The 17,620-nt window shown below is 33.7% G+C and overlaps 1 protein-coding gene and 1 pseudogene across 1 annotated transcript; one reads left to right on the forward strand and one right to left on the reverse strand.

Moving 5' to 3' along the window:
• Positions 1 to 1,875: 1,875 nt before the first annotated feature.
• Positions 1,876 to 8,470, reverse strand: LOC120185767 (ganglioside-induced differentiation-associated protein 2-like). The gene is made up of 5 exons (XM_039189893.1): positions 8,395 to 8,470; positions 7,734 to 7,858; positions 3,967 to 4,219; positions 2,625 to 2,883; positions 1,876 to 2,261 (listed from the first exon to the last, which is right to left on the reverse strand). Exons 1-5 carry the CDS (start codon positions 8,468 to 8,470, stop codon positions 2,027 to 2,029), a joined length of 948 nt encoding a protein of 315 aa, XP_039045824.1. The 3' UTR covers positions 1,876 to 2,026.
• Positions 8,471 to 15,859: 7,389 nt separating this feature from the next.
• On the forward strand, positions 15,860 to 17,362 carry LOC120185768 (annotated as a pseudogene).
• The last annotated feature ends 258 nt before the right edge of the window (positions 17,363 to 17,620 follow it).

A 17,620-nucleotide genomic window follows, 5' to 3' on the forward strand; every position in this document is an offset into this window, starting at 1 on the left:
AGAAGATTTCTCTCATTCGACAAAAGGGTAACGGTCACTAGCAAATCTCTAAAGACAATAAAAAACTCAATGAAAGACTAACGGAATGGGCCTCAAAGGCTGTAATCAGTCTTCTTCTCATCAAAGTAACTAAATCCACCATTGAAAACTATGCTACAGGTTAAGGAAAAATTCAAACAGAGAAACGAAAAAAGACTATAGAGAAAAGAGTCAGCCTTCAATCTAATATAACCGACTACGGGAAAGGGAGTGACAAGTCACATCTATATAGAAGACACCAGACTATCGAGTTTGATGCATGGAATTTTATACACATAATGATAAAATTTAGGGTAAATTTAAACTATAAGTTTATTTTAATACATAAATTTTTATTTTTTTAAAATATACTTGACTTTTAGTTTTCATTTCATTTTAGTGTTTACATTTAAAAATTTAATGCATTTAGCACCTAAATTATCAATTTTTATCTATTTTAGTACATAAACTTTCGTTTTTTTTAAAACTTAATGTTAAATTTTGAACGGATACTAAAATGAAACAAAAATTAAAAATTTTTAATGACGGTGTACTAAAATGAAACAAAAACTAAACTTTAGGTATGATTTTAAATTTTTTTGAAAGTTTAACTATTGAAACAGATTAAAACTAATAGTTTAAGTATTAAACTCATAATTTACCCTAAAATTAACTCAAGCACAAATATTAATTTTTATTTTAATATTTTACTAATTATATTTTAAATTTTATTTACAATTAATCTTATTAAATAAAATTATTAATCAATTAATGATCAACATAAATAATTTAATGTGATATATTTTTTTATTAATTTAAGATGATTAGAAGTGTTAGTATATGTTCTAATGATTCTCAATCATTCGGTAGTGAATACTAAAATATCCTGCGATCATTGATGTTCAAATTAGAAGTCTCTAGGAATAGCAATCATCTATTTAACAATTGAGGTAGTTTAGTTCGTATATTAATGTGATATTTTCAGACGTATTTAATTGATAATGTGATACATATCACATAATCATTTTAGATGATGTGGTACATATCACGTAAATAATTAATATTATATCTTTTATATGTACTTAATTGATAATGTAATATATATCATATTATCACTTTGAGTAAGATAACATATATTATATCATCACTTTAAGTAATATGATATGTTATCATTTTATGTGATAAACACGTTCCATATCATCACTTTAGTGACAATATATGATATGTCAATAATTAAGTATGTATAAAAACATCACGTCAGTAATCTGTGTCAATCATTAGTCAATTAATAATTTTAATTTAAAAGAGATTATTTAATCAAAAATTAAAATTTTGAGATTAAAATTCTCCAAAAATAATAGTAGTCAACATAATTACTTGTATAAATGTTAAGGTTAATTTTATTATTATGTCACTTTTATCTACATGAATGTATTTTGAATTTCTAATATTAATTTAAAAACTTTTTTGGATACAATAAAATAAGTTAAGAGAAAATATTGATAAAAGATTATAACATTAATATGACATGGCCTGTTAAAACCTATTATAACCTTTAAAAGATCAAACTATTACATTTAGGATTTAATACCACATCATAAAATTAACAATCTTTTTTAGCTGTTATACTTTTATCATGAAATTCTGTTTTGCACTAATACGAGGACCTGTACAATATTTTTACCATCAAGTTTTAATTTGCATTAGATGTGCTGATGAATAGTGATTAAAAAAACAAATCGAACAAGTCGATTCAATCTAATAATTCAATAATATAAGTTTAACCAAAAATACTAACAAACCGACTAAAATAAAGGGTGCAAACATCCATGCATCAATGTCAGCCGTAACATGCCGAATTTACGTAATTACAACGTAGCGGTTTCTAAGAGAGAAAGGAACGCAATATAAAGCCATATAAAGTTCTTGATTCTTGTTTTACCTGATAATTCCTAACGGCCAGAGGCTGAAAACCCTTTCAGTGGGTTTAGCTGTGTCTAATTCGATACTATAACATGAATCCTCTTGAGATCAATCTCTCTTCATACCTCCCCAATGAGTAGGCAGTGGTAGGTACCTCTGTTAAGTGGAGAGGATCCGGTTCAATGCCATAATCTGTTAGCGGCCGGTGCTCAAGAACATTGTCATGGTTTTGCACAAATTCAGGGATCTCAACCTCTCCCTTCTTTATGTCATCCCATAGGTACTGCAGGCGGCTTATGTACTTGATCTTCCAATATAAACTGGGGAAAAAGGAGTTGACTAAAAAATATGGCCAGGATAGTTGCAAATCTACGATGACCTCTAGCATGACCAAGTAGGCTTCTAATCTATCAATTGTTATTTAAGAGAATGCTCTCATTACGTTTTACGATAAAAAAGAAAGAAAGGATTTGCATCAAATGTGCTGACTCTTCTAAGAACGAGAAAAGAAATATTTTAGACAATATGACTAGTTTGCTTAACAACTAGTCCAACTGATAGAAAGAAAGAGCGTTGAAGAAGCTTTGCTATGAAGTTCAAGAAACAGTTAAAAGAATTTTCATCTGATTAAAGGTATAACTTATTAGATAGCTACATTGGTAATTTGAATTATGGTAACTTACCCCCCACTTAAAAGAAACCGGCCCAAAGTGGCAAAGACAAGTCTTGAACGAAGCCCAGGGTGTATAAAGTAGATGACTTGCAGCCTATCCTTGATCTCAGAAAGAAGTTCTTCATAAATCCACTTCAAGATGGTAGCACCAGGGGAGTTATCCTCCTTCTGCACTGTGCTGTGCATATAAACTATGCAGAATGGACCTTCAGGCAATTCACTGCATATCTTGTGGTGTATATCAGTCGCTCCCCCACTAACAACTGGAGCTGCATGCATTTAAGCAAGTACCTTGAAAAAGGCCAAAATAGAGTTTACTAGAGGAACGACTTAAACTTGATGAAACCCTAAAACTTTGTTCAACTCAAATAATTTGACTTATGACAATAGGTCATCATGTATTGAAACTGTCATGCATTGAATTCATATGAATAACTTCCAAGAAAGGATACTTATGGCAAGGGGAATTTGGATATGAACTGAAGTATATAAAGCTATATGACTGATCACTGATCCGAAAAGGATTCATCACCTTTAGTGATTCAAATACTTATCTCTCACTCATTCCTAGAATATGATTAATTCATGTAAGTCCTTAACCAAGGTGATTATTAGAGTATCGAATAAGATACAGCCATACAGGATTAATATAGGAGTTAGGAAGTAGCCATTGAGCCATTTTTTCTCCACAAGAAGATATCTGATAAAGGAGTTGAACTGCACTGACATGCTATACTTTGAATGATTAGCCAAAACCATGTTATCTAAAGAACCAAATGCATCACATCTAATAAATTGAACAAGGAATTTAATTGGAATGTACCTACTTAGTTAAATACAATATTCATTAACAAGGAATTAGTTGTTTGATTAATCAGGTAATGGACTCCCGATATCCCCCTTTGGTTTTATATACATGAAACACTAACAAGAATCACTCTATTTCATTCTTGCAAAAGGTTTCTTTTATCACCTATGTGGAACAACTGAGTGAGTTGGATGATAGGAGGGTTTTGGTTAGCAGTAATCAAGCCTTTGTGTACAGGAACCAAGTGGAAGAATTTAATTTGTCTTTGTGGATTTCAAGAATCCCAAATAATAAGAAATAGAGTATGAAATTTCATCCCATATGTGACTTCTCCAATTGATTTACAAACAAGATGGTTCTAAGTGGGATTCAACAAGGATCTCACTTTTGATAAGATTTAGTAGCTATCTTCTAAGAGGATGAGTTGCACTTGTCAGTTACCATAATCTAATGCATTTTACCTAATTCATTTAAACAATTTCAAACCCTAATTAAAATTATAGAAGAAGAAGAATATATATAAAAATGGGTTAGATGAAATTACCGGGAAAATACTTTCCGATGATGCGGTTACCGGATTTATCGGATCCCTGACGTCGGAAGAACTGGAGGAAATCGAGGTCGGAGAAATCTTCATCGGAGAAATCTTGGGGACAGTCGTGCCAGTGGTCTTGGTCTTCGATTTCAGTGTCGTGGTCGGATAAGAAAGGACGGGCGTCTATACCCAAATCGGAAGCAAGCACCACCACCGAGAAATCATCATTAGACGAACTCCGCGTTCCTTTATAATTTCCTGTCTACTTCTCCTTAGCAATTTCGATCGCTCATTAACCAAAAAGAAAAGTAGGATAGAGTAATGTAATCACCAATTTTCAAAATGAAAAGTCATAAAAACAGCTTACCGACCATATCTGCTCCCATCATCCCAGAATTTCTGTAGAAATTTACTTGCATAATCAATTTTTAATTTTTTAATGTTGGAATTATGTAAAGTTTAGTTATAAAAGCGGAGCAAAATGTATGAAGAAAAAGACAATAAAAATACAGAAAATTTTCAGCTATCCTAAGGTATTTTAATTTATATTTTAATTTCTTTAATTTATTTGTTCAATTTGAATGCAATTAATAATAGGAATTTTAGTTTGTAATTTTGTTCGTAGTTAACGTAAATTCTATGAATTTAAAAAAAATAATTAAAATAGAGATAGTGAGTTAAGTTACCTTGCTGTCGGAGTAGGGGTGTCGCCGTCGTCGAGTCTAGAGTCGAGTGGTCGGTATGACTCTCGAGTTCACTTGAGATTTGGTCGCCATGTCTACTCTGTCGCGCTGGTGAAGTAAAAAAAAAAAGCAGAAGAATAGAAATGAAAAACTGATTTGGTTAAAGTGTAGAAGGAAGAAAGGAAAGATATTAAGCTTAAAAGAATTTTGGTTAAATCATTTTTTTAGGCCATTAATTTTTAGGAGCTTTATGTTTTGTTCATATATATTAATTATTAAATCACGTATAAGGTCCTCATGTTCAGCGTGTTTTGTGCTTTGGTCCTATCAGGGTAAAATCACCTTTAAGCTCCCTTATTTTAATACTTTTTGCACTCTGGTCATATACTTTGTTATGTGTTTCGAATATGCATATTGATTTTAATAATCTTTGAATTTAGTCACTATTTATTTTTATTTAGTTATTATCTTTTTTTTTATTGCATTTTAATCCATATAATTAGATTTTATTATAATTTAAGCCCCTGTATTTATTTTAAATTGATTGTTTATGATCTTATTTGTTCATATTTATTAGGTCCTTCTAGTTTCTATTAATACTGTTTTAATCCTTTAATTTTTTATTTGTGTTATTTTAGTACTTTACTTTTTTCCTTTTGCTATTTAATCCCTTAAGTCTTTGATTTTTCTCTTGCAGCTCATTTTTATAATTAATTTGATCTATGAATTTTAATTTTTTCCAATTTAATCTTGTTTTAATTTAAATTTTTTCATTCCTTTTTATTTACCTTTTATATTTTATTTTTTATACTAACTATTTGTCTTTGTTTTTTTTTATTTTATTCATGATATGTTTAGGATAATTTTAATCGATCAAAAGGTAAATAGTTATGATTGAATATTTAAATTTTAATTTTAATTTTTGCAATTAAGACAACCGACAAATTAAATGGTACCAAAAGGGCAGTTCAAGGGTGTTAATCATTCATTGACTATAATCGACTCCCTAACCCGTTTTCATCGAATCTTTGTAAATGCATACCAGTTTTTCGTCTTAAAAATATGTTTTCTTAAAATTGTTTTTGAAAGACGTTTTTAGGTATTCAACCTACCTAACCCAAAGGTTGATGACGACTCTTTTTCAGACTCTATCCAATTTAATTCAAAATCACCAAATTTTTCAAATTAAAAGTCATAACTGTTTTTTTAAAAATAATATTTAATTGTTCCACCGAAAAATGGTTATGACAGCTTGGTGGCTCTGCTGGGAACTTCAGATAAGTGAGTCAGGCCGAATTAATTTTCAGTTGTCTTTTTAAGCGAAAATTATAAATTAAAATTTTAATTTATTTATTTGATTTTAATTATTTATCTTTGATTATTTTTCAAATAAATAGTTGTACTGACGTTTTTTCAATGATTTCATATATTCAAAAGTTTTTATCTCAGGCTCTATACCCGAGCTCCGAACTCTTTTTAAGTGGGGGTGAAAGTGACACCTTCGTGAGAATTTATTCTCCGCACAGACCTAGCAGGTAGCCTTCGGGATTCATATACCTTATGTCTTCGTGTGAATTTATTCACCGCACAGACATAAGGGAATGTATCCTCTCGAGTTTAACTTAGTCCACATAAACTTGTAATGGGCTTAGGACTAAGGGTCTGGATAGCCCAAGGGGGCACCAACAAGGAGAAATCGAGTACATTCTTTAAAACATAAACCGGGAGACTACAAGGAGTTAGAGCCCACCCTAAAACCTCATTTCAAACCCTAGGCTATTTTGAGATTATTTCCTACTTTATTTTCTGTTCAAAGCATGTGAACTAGAAATTTATGCGGTTATGACTTGCTCAAAATTGACATGCGAGATAGAGATCATATCCGGGTAGGACTAATAAGCATGTGGGGTAGATATCATGTGGGGTAGGATTTTTTTCATTATTGTTTTGATTATTATCCTTACCTTACTAACTCTTTTCAATTTTGTTTTCTTTCATTTTATTTTTGTCATTTGCATCATTTAAAAGAGGTGTTGATCCACTAAAACATGTTCGTTAAACATAAATAATTTGCATTAATGGACAAAGGGGTTGTAATACAAGAGGTCAAAAATGCAGAGGTTAGGTTATGGTCAATGAGACAATCTGTAAGACAGTTCAACCAAGAAGATGTAGTACCCATAATTGAAGAATATGATACATTGTTTCCTTATAAAGGATTCAGAATGGATCGGGATTTACACCGAGCACATCAAAAGTCGACCTTCTGAGTTGGCGAAATTTATAGGGGGCAAGACGAGAAAAAGTCTACAGATTTAGAGAGTCCCTTCAAAGATAACAAGAGCAGGATGGCAAAATGATAGCTGAAATTGAAGGCCATTGTTGACGAATTCAATAAGCAAGCTAGTAAGGTTCAGATACTTCCTTTTCGATGGAGGGCTCCAATAACTTATTCGTCGGGAACAGGTTCAACTAAAGATGAAAGCCAAAGATGCAGTCATTCGAGACTTCATGGAACAAGTACAAAAAGCAGCTCAACACTTGCACAGTTTAGCCAGAGAATCCGGAGCAGTTCGACAGGCTGTTTAACCAGCAACAGACAAAGGCAGAGGACTAGTTAACCTGTTAGAAGTCGTTCGGGGTCTAGAGGATTTAGTCAGAGTATACCTTTGATATTTTGTCTCTTAAGAGATAAAACACTTTTGTCCCAATAAAGATTATTTATAATAACAGGCACGTTTTTGGATCAATGCCTCGAACATTTCATGCATCATGCATTTAGACATATTTTGCATTTTGCTATTTTCATTCCTTTGCATTCGCATTAACTAACGGAAAAATGTCTCGTCAAAAGGAACAAATATTGGATACACCACCTCAAGCATTGGACACACCCCATCCGCATAACAACCGCTAGAAAAAGAAGAATATGAAAGCAAGAATCACTCATATCGAGGAAAACCTATTGAAGCTCCAGAGAGAGTTGTAAGACAAGATAAACCAGAACAGTCGAAATACTCTAGATACAATCACAAAGAACCAAGAATCCTTGGTTGATCAGATCGTTGCCAAGTTAGTTGGCCTACAACAGACCAGTGCGCCTGGGGCAAGTTCACCGGAAGGAGTAACTATACCACTTACCCCACAACTTGTTCTCTCACCTGGAATACTACCGGAACTTCGAGGGGACTCATCTGTTGCAAAGGCGAAGACCCCATCTGATGCAAAGATACAGACTATTGTATTTAACCCTAGGAACAATCCGGGTTATTACCATATATTGGATTTGGACAAAGAGGACAAAGCAAAGAAGATGGAGGAGAAAATCAAGCAATTGGAGGACCAAATGAAGGTAGTTAAAGGAGACCATGACTACCATGGAGTCGATGCCGCAGAACTCAGCCTAGTCCCAGACTTGGTTCTTCCTCCAAAATTCAAATCCCCAGAATTCGAGAAGTTTGACGGAAACAGTTGCCCATCTGTCCACATCATCATGTTCTGCCGAAAGATGACAGGATATGGAAGAAATGACCAACTTCTGATCCACTGCTTTCAGGAGAGTCTATCGGGCTCAGCCATCCGGTGGTACAACTAGCTAAGTTGATCCCATATCAAGACCTGGAAGGACTTGGCCAAATCATTTTTGGAACAATACAAGCATGTCAATGACATAAGGCCCGATCGAGTTATGCTACAAAGCATGGAAAAGAAGCATAACGAGAGTTTCAGGCAATACGCATAAAAATATAGGGACTTGGTTGTGCAAGTTCATCCACCTTTGGATGAAAAGGAAACCTGGAAGCTTTTCGTACAGACCTTGAAGGCTCCATACTTCGGACACCTGGTTGCGATCACATCAGGAAGCTTTTCAGACTTGGTTATGGCCGGAGAAATGATCGAGCCAGCCATAAACCAAGGCAAAATTAAGGATGGGGAGGCCAGTAGGAAACCTCCTATGCGAGAGAGAGATGAAGAAATTAACAACATCAACGATGTCAGTAAAGGTGTTACAATCTCCAAACCAAAATCAACTGCAGCTGTAGCGTCAGGTACTTCTAAACAAGATTCCAGAGAACCCAGGAAGGAAATGAAACATTTCGACCCTATTCCCATGACCTACAAGGAGCTTTACCAGTAACTTCTTAACACCCATGTAGTGTCACCATACCCTGTAAAACCCATGAAGCCCACATACCCCAAGTGGTATGATGAGAATGCTCATTATGAATATCACGGTGGTATCCTAGGACACACAATTGAGAATTGTTACGCATTCAAGAGAGTCGTACAGAAGATGCGTAACCAAAACTGGATCGACTTCAACAACTTGGGGGCATCCAAGTGAGAAGGAGGATCATTTCATCATTTGCAGCATCTTGTTTGAATTTGTTTTTGAACTTTCTCGTATTTTTGGTGTAACTTGTTTTTGAACTTCCCTTTTTATTATGAACATTTAAATAAATTTATGTTGCTTTAAAGATGGTGAAATAATGAATCAAATTTACAGACTTGAAATTCTTTGAATATCAACTAAATTAAAAACTTCGTTAATATTTGAGGTTGTAAATCTTTGACAAATGACTAGATTGAATCCCTGCAAAACAATGACCCCTTTTAATCTAGAACATACACTGGAATACATACTCTTCCCTTAAAAGGACTAAGCTAGCTTTCTCCTTGCATGTATAGCCAATCAAAGGTTTGATACTCAAGTATGTGTTAGGAGCAAACATAATGGGACAACTAGAACATGAGATTGCAAAACTAATTGGTTTTTACCTCTTTTATAACGTTCAATGATGATCATGATCTTTTCAGATGGAATGGTCAAGTGGGTGAATTTAGTTTAGGTCAGTTGCTTGGGAATCGAACTCTAACAATGAGATTTTCTGACTTTCAACAAACACTTAGACTATAACAAGTTCTCCTCAGCAAGCTTAAGAAATAAAATTCGGTTACCCAACAAAAATAATATATATATATATATATATATATATATATATATATACATACATACATACATACAATAAAGCTGAGCTATTTGGCTAAGGCAATTGGTTATAGAGGAAACTCGAAAGCCCTTGCTTTATGAATAGATTATATTCAAACCATTACATTGATCGGGTACCTAGTAATTCGGTGTATGCTCCACTGAGATTGTCAAGTCAAAGACTTTGTGACGACATGAATCCTTCAGCTAGCCTGATAAAGGTTATTATAATATATACAATAAAGCTTGACCTGTCCCTCTAGAGCAATTGGTTAAATGCCCCGGCTGTATGGATAAGATTCAGCTAGCCAGACAATGGCAAATTATATCAAATTTACTAAATAAGAAGTTTCGGTGAATATGGACTAAGGGAGTTGAGGAACACATGTTATAGTTAAACTTACACGAGCACTCAAAAATCTCAATTTTAGACCGATATTCCTGCACTACCTTGACTAGATGAGTCTACGAAGCCTGAACAAACGGAAGATTTCAGAGAACTGAAACAAAATCATTCTAAAAGGTTTGGATATTGATTATGCTAGTTGTGTCATTTTGTCCACCTCCAATTAAAATGTCAAACCAAGAAAGAGGGGCATGATATGATCTTCACGATGACTAAATTGGGGAAACAAACCCTAGAGTTTAGGTTGCCAACCTCTAAATCATCCTTTTAATCTTGATATTTGTCAAAGATTCGCAGTTTTCAAAGATTAAAAGAGTAGTTAATTCTTTGATATCCAATGAACTCATGTTTTATGATTTGCTTGTGAAACCCAGAATGAGGTAATATTTTTCAAAATTCCTTTTGATGTATTTCAAAATTTTGAAAATTCAAAGGAATAAAAACATTTTCAAACAGGACAGTCACAAATATAAAAGGTCCTTGAAGCTGTAACCCGAGAAGAAAATGGGGCACGATCGATTCCCAGGACCAGATCGGCAGACAAAGCACGAGACTCTATCCTCATTCACATTGCATGCATCTTAGACATATTTAAGAGCATCACATTCATCATTTTAGCATATATGAATTTTGCAGCTTTTAGAGTCAAGTTTCGACTTCAGGATGAATGATACTCGATTCAAAAGCGCCTTTAAAGAACGATGGTGGTTATTTAACTCAGCAGTGAGAAGCTACCGACTTGACGCATTGAAAGATTGACAGATCTCAGAATCAATTTCAGATAGGTTCAAGAACCAATTCAGAACAAATTCAGTTCATCTCAACTCAACAATGAGTACTAGGTTTCCAGTTAATGTTTTCAAGCCAGATTTCAACTCCACGATGAAGGATATCGTGCCCACAAATCCACGATTTCAACTCCACGACGGAGGATATCGTGCCCACAAATCCACGATTTCAACTTCACGACGAAGGATATCGTGCCCATGTACACAAGATTGGATTTCAACTACACGACGAATGATATCCAATTCAAAGCTCAACTTCACAGCGAAGGGGCTTCCCAGTTTCATTCAGAGCCAATTTCAACTTCACGGCGAAGGATATTGGACTCGAAACAACACATCCTTATATTGGATTTCAACTTCACGACGAAAGATATCCAATTAAATGCTCAACTTCACAACGAAGGGGCCATCCACGATTTCCACTTCACGACAAATGATATCGTGCCCAGTGCAGCATAACTCAATGCTAGAAGAGTTAGATGTCATTGAAGACCTTCGAGTTCGACTACGCTCAGCTCCAAGACACATCATTTGCAACATAACTCAAGGCTAGAAGGGTTATTTGCCAATAAAAGACCTTCGAGTTCGATTACTCTCAGCTCAAGGCACATCATTTGCAGCATAGCTTAAGGCAAGAAAGGTTATATGCCAAAGACCTTCGAGTTCGATTACACTCAGCTCAAAGGCACATCATTTGCAGCATAGCTTAAGTCGAGAAAGGTTGTCTGCCAACCAAAGACCTTTCGAGGCACATCATTTTACAGCATAGCTCAAGGCAAGAAGGGCTATCTGTCAGTAAACCTTCGAGTTCGATTACACTCAGCTCAAAGGCACATCATTTGCAGCATAACTCAAGGCGAGAAGGGTTATCTGTCGTCAAAGACCTTCGAGTTCGATTACACTAAGCTCAAAGGCACATCATTTACAGCGTAACTCAAGGCGAGAAGGAATATTTGTCATCAAAGACCTTCGAGTTCGATTGCATTCAACTCAAAGGAAAATCAAATTTAAAACATAACTCAAGCCGAGGTTTTTAACTCAAGAAGAAGATCTGGGGCAATCTCTCAGCTTAGTACATCGTAACTAAAGCGAGAAGGGTTATCTGTCTATGAAAACTTTCGAGTCCGATTCCGTTCAGTTCGATGACATATTGACTACTTTCCAGTCAAATTTTTAAACCAAGGTCTTTAAATCAAGAAGAAGACCAAGGCTTTTAAATCAAGAAGAAGACCAAGGCTCAATTCCAGGCTCAACCTGAAGCCCAATTACAGTTGTTCTCCAACAATAAACACATCAAAAAAAAGAATCGGACAAAAACTGGTTATTTTTTTCATCTTTGCCCTATTCTTGTTGACACAAGAATGCACAAAGAAGGGCATCAATCTTTGGTTGTGGGCCAAACAGATGAAAATTGTTGCTTTACGTATTTGCTTTATTCCTGTTTCACAGCAACAAGCAAAGAGGGCAGCTGTAATCACCAATTTTCAAAATGAAAAGTCAAAAAAACAACTTACCCACCACACCTGCTCCCATCATCCCATGTTTCCTGCAAAAATTTGCGCATGATCAATTTGTAATTTTTTACTGTTGAAATTATATAAAGTTTGGCTATAAAAGCCGAGCAAAATGTATGAAAAAAAGGCAATAAAAATACATAAATTTTTCAGTAATCCTAAGGTATTTCAATTTGTATTTTAGTTTCTTTAATTTATTTGTTCAATTCGAATGCAACTAATATTAGGAATTTTAGTTTGTAATTTTGTTCGTAGTTAACGTAAATTCCATGAGTTTAAAAAATAATTAAAATAGAGATAGGGAGTTAAGTTACTTTGCTGTAGTACGTCGGAGTAGGGCTGTCGCCGTCGTCGAGTCTAGAGTCGAGTGGTCGGTATGACTCTCGAGTTCACTTGAGATTTGGTCGCCATGTCTACTCTGTCGCGCTGGTGAAGTAAAAAAAAAGCAGAAGAATAGAAATGAAAAACTGATTTGGTTCAAGGTAGAAGGAAGAAAGGAAAGATATTAAGCTTAAAAGAATTTTGGTTAAATCATTTTTAGGCCATTAATTTTTAGGAGCTTTATGTTTTGTTCATATATATTAATTGTTAAATCACGTATAAGGTCCTCATATTCAACGTATTTTGTGCTTTGGTCCTATCAGGGTAAAATCACCTTTAAGCTCCCTTATTTTAATGTTTTTTGTACTTTGGTCATATACTTTGTTATGTATTTTGAATATGCATATTGATTTTAATAATCTTCGAATTTAGTCACTATTTATTTTTATTTAGTTATTATCTTTTGTTTTATTGCATTTTAATCCATATAATTAGATTTTATTATAATTTAAGCCCCTATATTTATTTTAAATTGATTGTTTATGATCTTATTTGTTCATATTTATTAGGTCTTTCTAGTTTCTATTAATATTGTTTTAATCTTTTAATTTTCTATTTGTGTTATTTTAGTACTTTACTTTTTTCCTTTTGCTATTTAATCCCTTAAGCCTTTGATTTTTCTCTTGCAGATCATTTTTATAATTAATTTGATCTATGAATTTTAATTTTTTCCAATTTAATCTTGTTTTAATTTAAATTTTTTCATTCCTTTTTATTTACCTTTTATATTTTATTTTTTATACTAACTATTTGTCTTTGTTTTTTTTTTACTTTATTCATGATATTTTTAGGATAATTTTAATCGATCAAAAGGTAAATAGTTATGATTGAACATTTAAATTTAAATTTAAATTTAAATTTTTGCAATTAAGACAACCGACAAATTAAATGGTACCGAAAGGCAGTTCAAGGGTGTTAATCATTCCTTGACTGTAATCGACTCACAAACCCATTTTCATCGAATCTTTGTAAACGCATACCAGTTTTTCGTCTTAAAAATATTTTTTCTTAAAATTGTTTTTGAAAGACGTTTTTTGGTATTCGACCTGCCTAACCCAAAGGTCGATGATGACTCTTTTTCAGACTCTATCCAATTTAATTCAAAATCACCGAATTTTTCAAATTAAAAGTCATAACTATTTTTTTTTAAATAATATTTAATTGTTCCATTGAAAAATAGTTATGACAAGTAATAAATGAAAGGGTAAAGTACAAAAATTGTCACTCAAATATGAATAACTTTCTTGTTTCAGAATTAACGTTTTAAAAATAATGAAATGGTCGTTGACGTTATCCTTTTATAATAAATCAACCACTCAGTCATTAACTGTTTGGGTACTGTATGCGTAATTTACCCTACTGTGTTTTTTTTAAGAACTTAAACCATCGAAAAGTGTACTTCATTTCTGTCCCATTCCTAATTCATTGGTTTCCATTTAATTGAAATTAACAAAATTAAAAAAACCCAAATTAAGAAAACTAAAAGTCTGATTCCTAATTCATTTCTGTCCCATTCCTTCTTCGAATCTAGAGATGGAATCCGATCATTCTTCACCCCGTTCCTTGTAGAAATCTTAAATTGAAGGTGATCCGATCCCTATGAGAAGATGTACAAAGATAATTGATAGAGCGTTTTATATATCATGTAGTCTTAACTGTTTTTATTATTCTAGCATAATGTTAATGTGACATATTTTTTTATGAATGATGTAACATGTTAGACTCGCTTGCTTGGTATATTTTTTCAATAATCATTAATATTTTCATTTTATAACAAATCAGTCACTCATTTATCACCGTCTTTATCCCACTAACATAAAATTGATGTAATATATTAGACTAACTTATGCAGTACCATTTTGTCATGGAGCTATGCGTTATCCGAATAACGAGCGTCAACATTCATAAGGAATAATCTATGGCGAAGGAGAAGCATATGATCCCCTCTGAGTCGTGGAAGTGGTGTATTTCCATATGAAGGTTGTTGAGATAATGGGTTTACTATTGGTGTTTTATCACCAAGTTAATATGAGAATGAGATCGAGTTTTATTTTTCTCTTGTCGAAATCACTTTGATGATAAATAGACTCGTATGATTTCAGGTTTTCCTTTGATTTAGTCGAGTTATAAAATTATGCAATGATTATAGCAATACTCTTAATTTTTCTAAATTATATCTTTATTTTATTTAACGAAAATAAATTTTTATATGCAAACATATTTAGATCAGGATGTGGGTTTTGACCTAAAAATTTGGTTATGAATTCGTATGAGATGGGATCCTCTTAAATCCATATCGGGTAAAGTGTGTTTCTATTTTCTGGTCAATTTTGGGTGAGCCAAAAATCTAATCCAATCTGACCCGTTATCATCCCTAATTATACCTCTTTCGGGCCTTATTCATGAATCGCACCTCCGTTTCTGGCTCTACTTATTTTGAGGGTTTTTGGAATTACAATAAATCTCAAGAATCCAATATACTTGAACCACTGCAATATGTTGACATGACCATGGATTGATTCACGTGATCTATCAGAGTTAATATATTATTCCATCTAACAAATATATCTATTTAATATGGTAATCTATAAATAGTCATCATTACTCTATGTCTAACATCAATATTAATATTAGAAGTGAGTATATAAACCATAATGTACAGTTGGAGAAAATATCTGAACTCTCTCTTTTTATTCATCTTATTTTTCAGTTTATTAAAACTATCTTCTACAGTTTTCAATTTAGTTTAAAAGAGGCGAATTACTGACATCTGATACAAGCATAGATTTTCCCTCAGCAATGGCCGAGAAGAGTAACATGCATCAATGTAGCCAAGTTTAGAAGACCTAGCTAGCTGCAGTTGGGGACAAAAGTCCATCTACACATGTTTCTGTCGAAATCCAGCTTTGAAACTTGGGGCGTCGCAGTTGCATGTGAGTGGGGACCCTCATGACTCAAAGAGATGTGTTTTAAATACACTCAATTGTCATCCATAGGAGAAGGTAAGTTAAACTCCCCCCCCCAATTAATTAGTGCTTCCATGGTATTATTCTCTGTTGGCTTTTCCTAAAACTCCCAACACTCCATGTGCATCACCTCCCTATCTTTGCTTCTTGTTCCTTTTTTGCAAGTAAAGAATCTATCTTTTATTTATATCCAGAGATGGAGATGTGCAGTTTCAATCATGGAGCTTCTTCTGGCATCACATGTGCCTCAATCATCACAGCTCCCGCTTCTCCACTAATTATTTTGCTCTCTTCAGCGTACCCTTGTAATCAGTTTCTGGTGTGTATATATAGTATTCATACTTTAGTTCTTACGAGAGAAATTAGATAAAGAGGCCTAGCTAGAGTTAGCTGTGCCATGGCAATGGATGCCGGTTCTGTAGCTTGCAACCAGTCATGGCCCATCAGCGAGGACTCACTGAGAAGATTCTCAGCCATAACAACGGCATGGAGATATCGAAATGCAGGTCGGGGTCTCTTCATATCTTCCGTAGTCGCCGGCTGCTCAGATCTGTGTCGCCACAGTAAATCATCACCGTTGCCAACGCTATAGATGCGGCCAAGGTGAATTCTGTTCTCTTTATTCTTTTAGTTTTACACTGTTGGCTGTTAGCATAGTTAATACATTACATAAATTTTTATTTAAAATTTTTTGTATCCTTTGCATATCATCTTAGTATTTTAAATATTTGGAAAGCTTATTCATAGTTAGGATCCGGTACAACATCTCCAGAGAAGGAATCTCAAACACTTGACACCTTTCTAAAACTTGTGTTCTCTTTACATTATTTACGACAAGTCTAAATAATTTATTAGAACTAAATCTCTTTAAGTTGATGATATCTACTCAACTACCAACCTACGAGTAATCGTAATGACCTTACCTCTACCACCAGCTTCAACTATCTTTAATTTGCCTCCTCATGGAGAGAAAAAAAATCGACACCAATCAACCAACTTTCGATTCTAAAATAGAAGACATAAAGGGTCTTACAGTTATTCAGCACAAAGACTTGCTTCAAAACTAACATTTGTTTATGTGGACAGCAATGGGACCCTGACATGGTAGAAGCCAGATACATAAAAGATGTTGAAGATAACTTGAGCATTATTCTTCTCAAGTTTGGACAAAACTCAAAGCCTTTCTTCAGAAGAAGAGAATTCATAGTTTACGAACGCCGTGAAACCATGGAAGATGGCACTTTGGTACACCAATTTCTATTAAAAAAAATTGCTCGAAAATATTCGGTACAGTTCTTCGAATATATTTATAAAAAAATTGAATTCGGGTGAGTGGTCGCAGGTAGCAGCAGTGGCATCACTGCCCATGGAAATTGCAGCCGGATTTCTTCCAAAGCAAAACAATGCCATAAGAGGATTACTGGTGCAGTCAGGATGGGTTGTGGAGAAGCTTGAAGATTTAAACTCCTGTGTTGTCACTTACGTTGTTCAGGTAATTGATTTTCATTTAGACCGATGTGTAAAAAATATTCATACTCATAATAATATGGTGATATATGCTGGCAGTTGGATCCAGCAGGATGGCTTCCCAAGTTCTTTATGAATCGCCTCAATACCAAGCTAGTTATGATCATCGAAAAACTTAGGAAACTGGTTCAAACTACTCCGCCACATTAGTCTTATTGTGTTCTAAGTTTAAATCTTGGAGATAACAATGCTGAAAGAAGTATCTATAAATTTCAAATATGAATCGTTAAATCGATTTGAAAACGATTAAAGAAATTGTTTAAAAACGTTTTTTAATATATATTATTAATAATATAATACACTAAATTTATTGTCGGAAAATAATGGTACTACCGTAAAAAAATGTTAATATTGACTGGAAAATAAAATAATAAAAATCTAATTTAATTATGTCGTAGATGAATCACT

The sequence above is a fragment of the Hibiscus syriacus genome, unplaced genomic scaffold (assembly GCF_006381635.1).
Source record: "Hibiscus syriacus cultivar Baekdansim isolate YM2019G1 unplaced genomic scaffold, ASM638163v2 tig00113124_pilon, whole genome shotgun sequence".
Classification (NCBI taxonomy): Eukaryota; Viridiplantae; Streptophyta; class Magnoliopsida; order Malvales; family Malvaceae; genus Hibiscus; species Hibiscus syriacus.

Excerpts from the sequence above, each read along its gene's own strand:
- LOC120185767 (XM_039189893.1), bottom strand. The coding sequence starts at position 8,470 with ATGGAGCCTTCAAGGTCTGTACGAAAAGCTTCCAGGTTTCCTTTTCAT. Across the intron at positions 4,220-7,733 it reads AACTTGCCCCAGGCGCACTG|ACAGGAAATTATAAAGGAAC; the intron begins GTCTGTTGTAGG and ends AAGGAGAAGTAG. Across the intron at positions 2,262-2,624 it reads CGGTTTCTTTTAAGTGGGGG|TTTATATTGGAAGATCAAGT; the intron begins GTAAGTTACCAT and ends CTTTTTCCCCAG.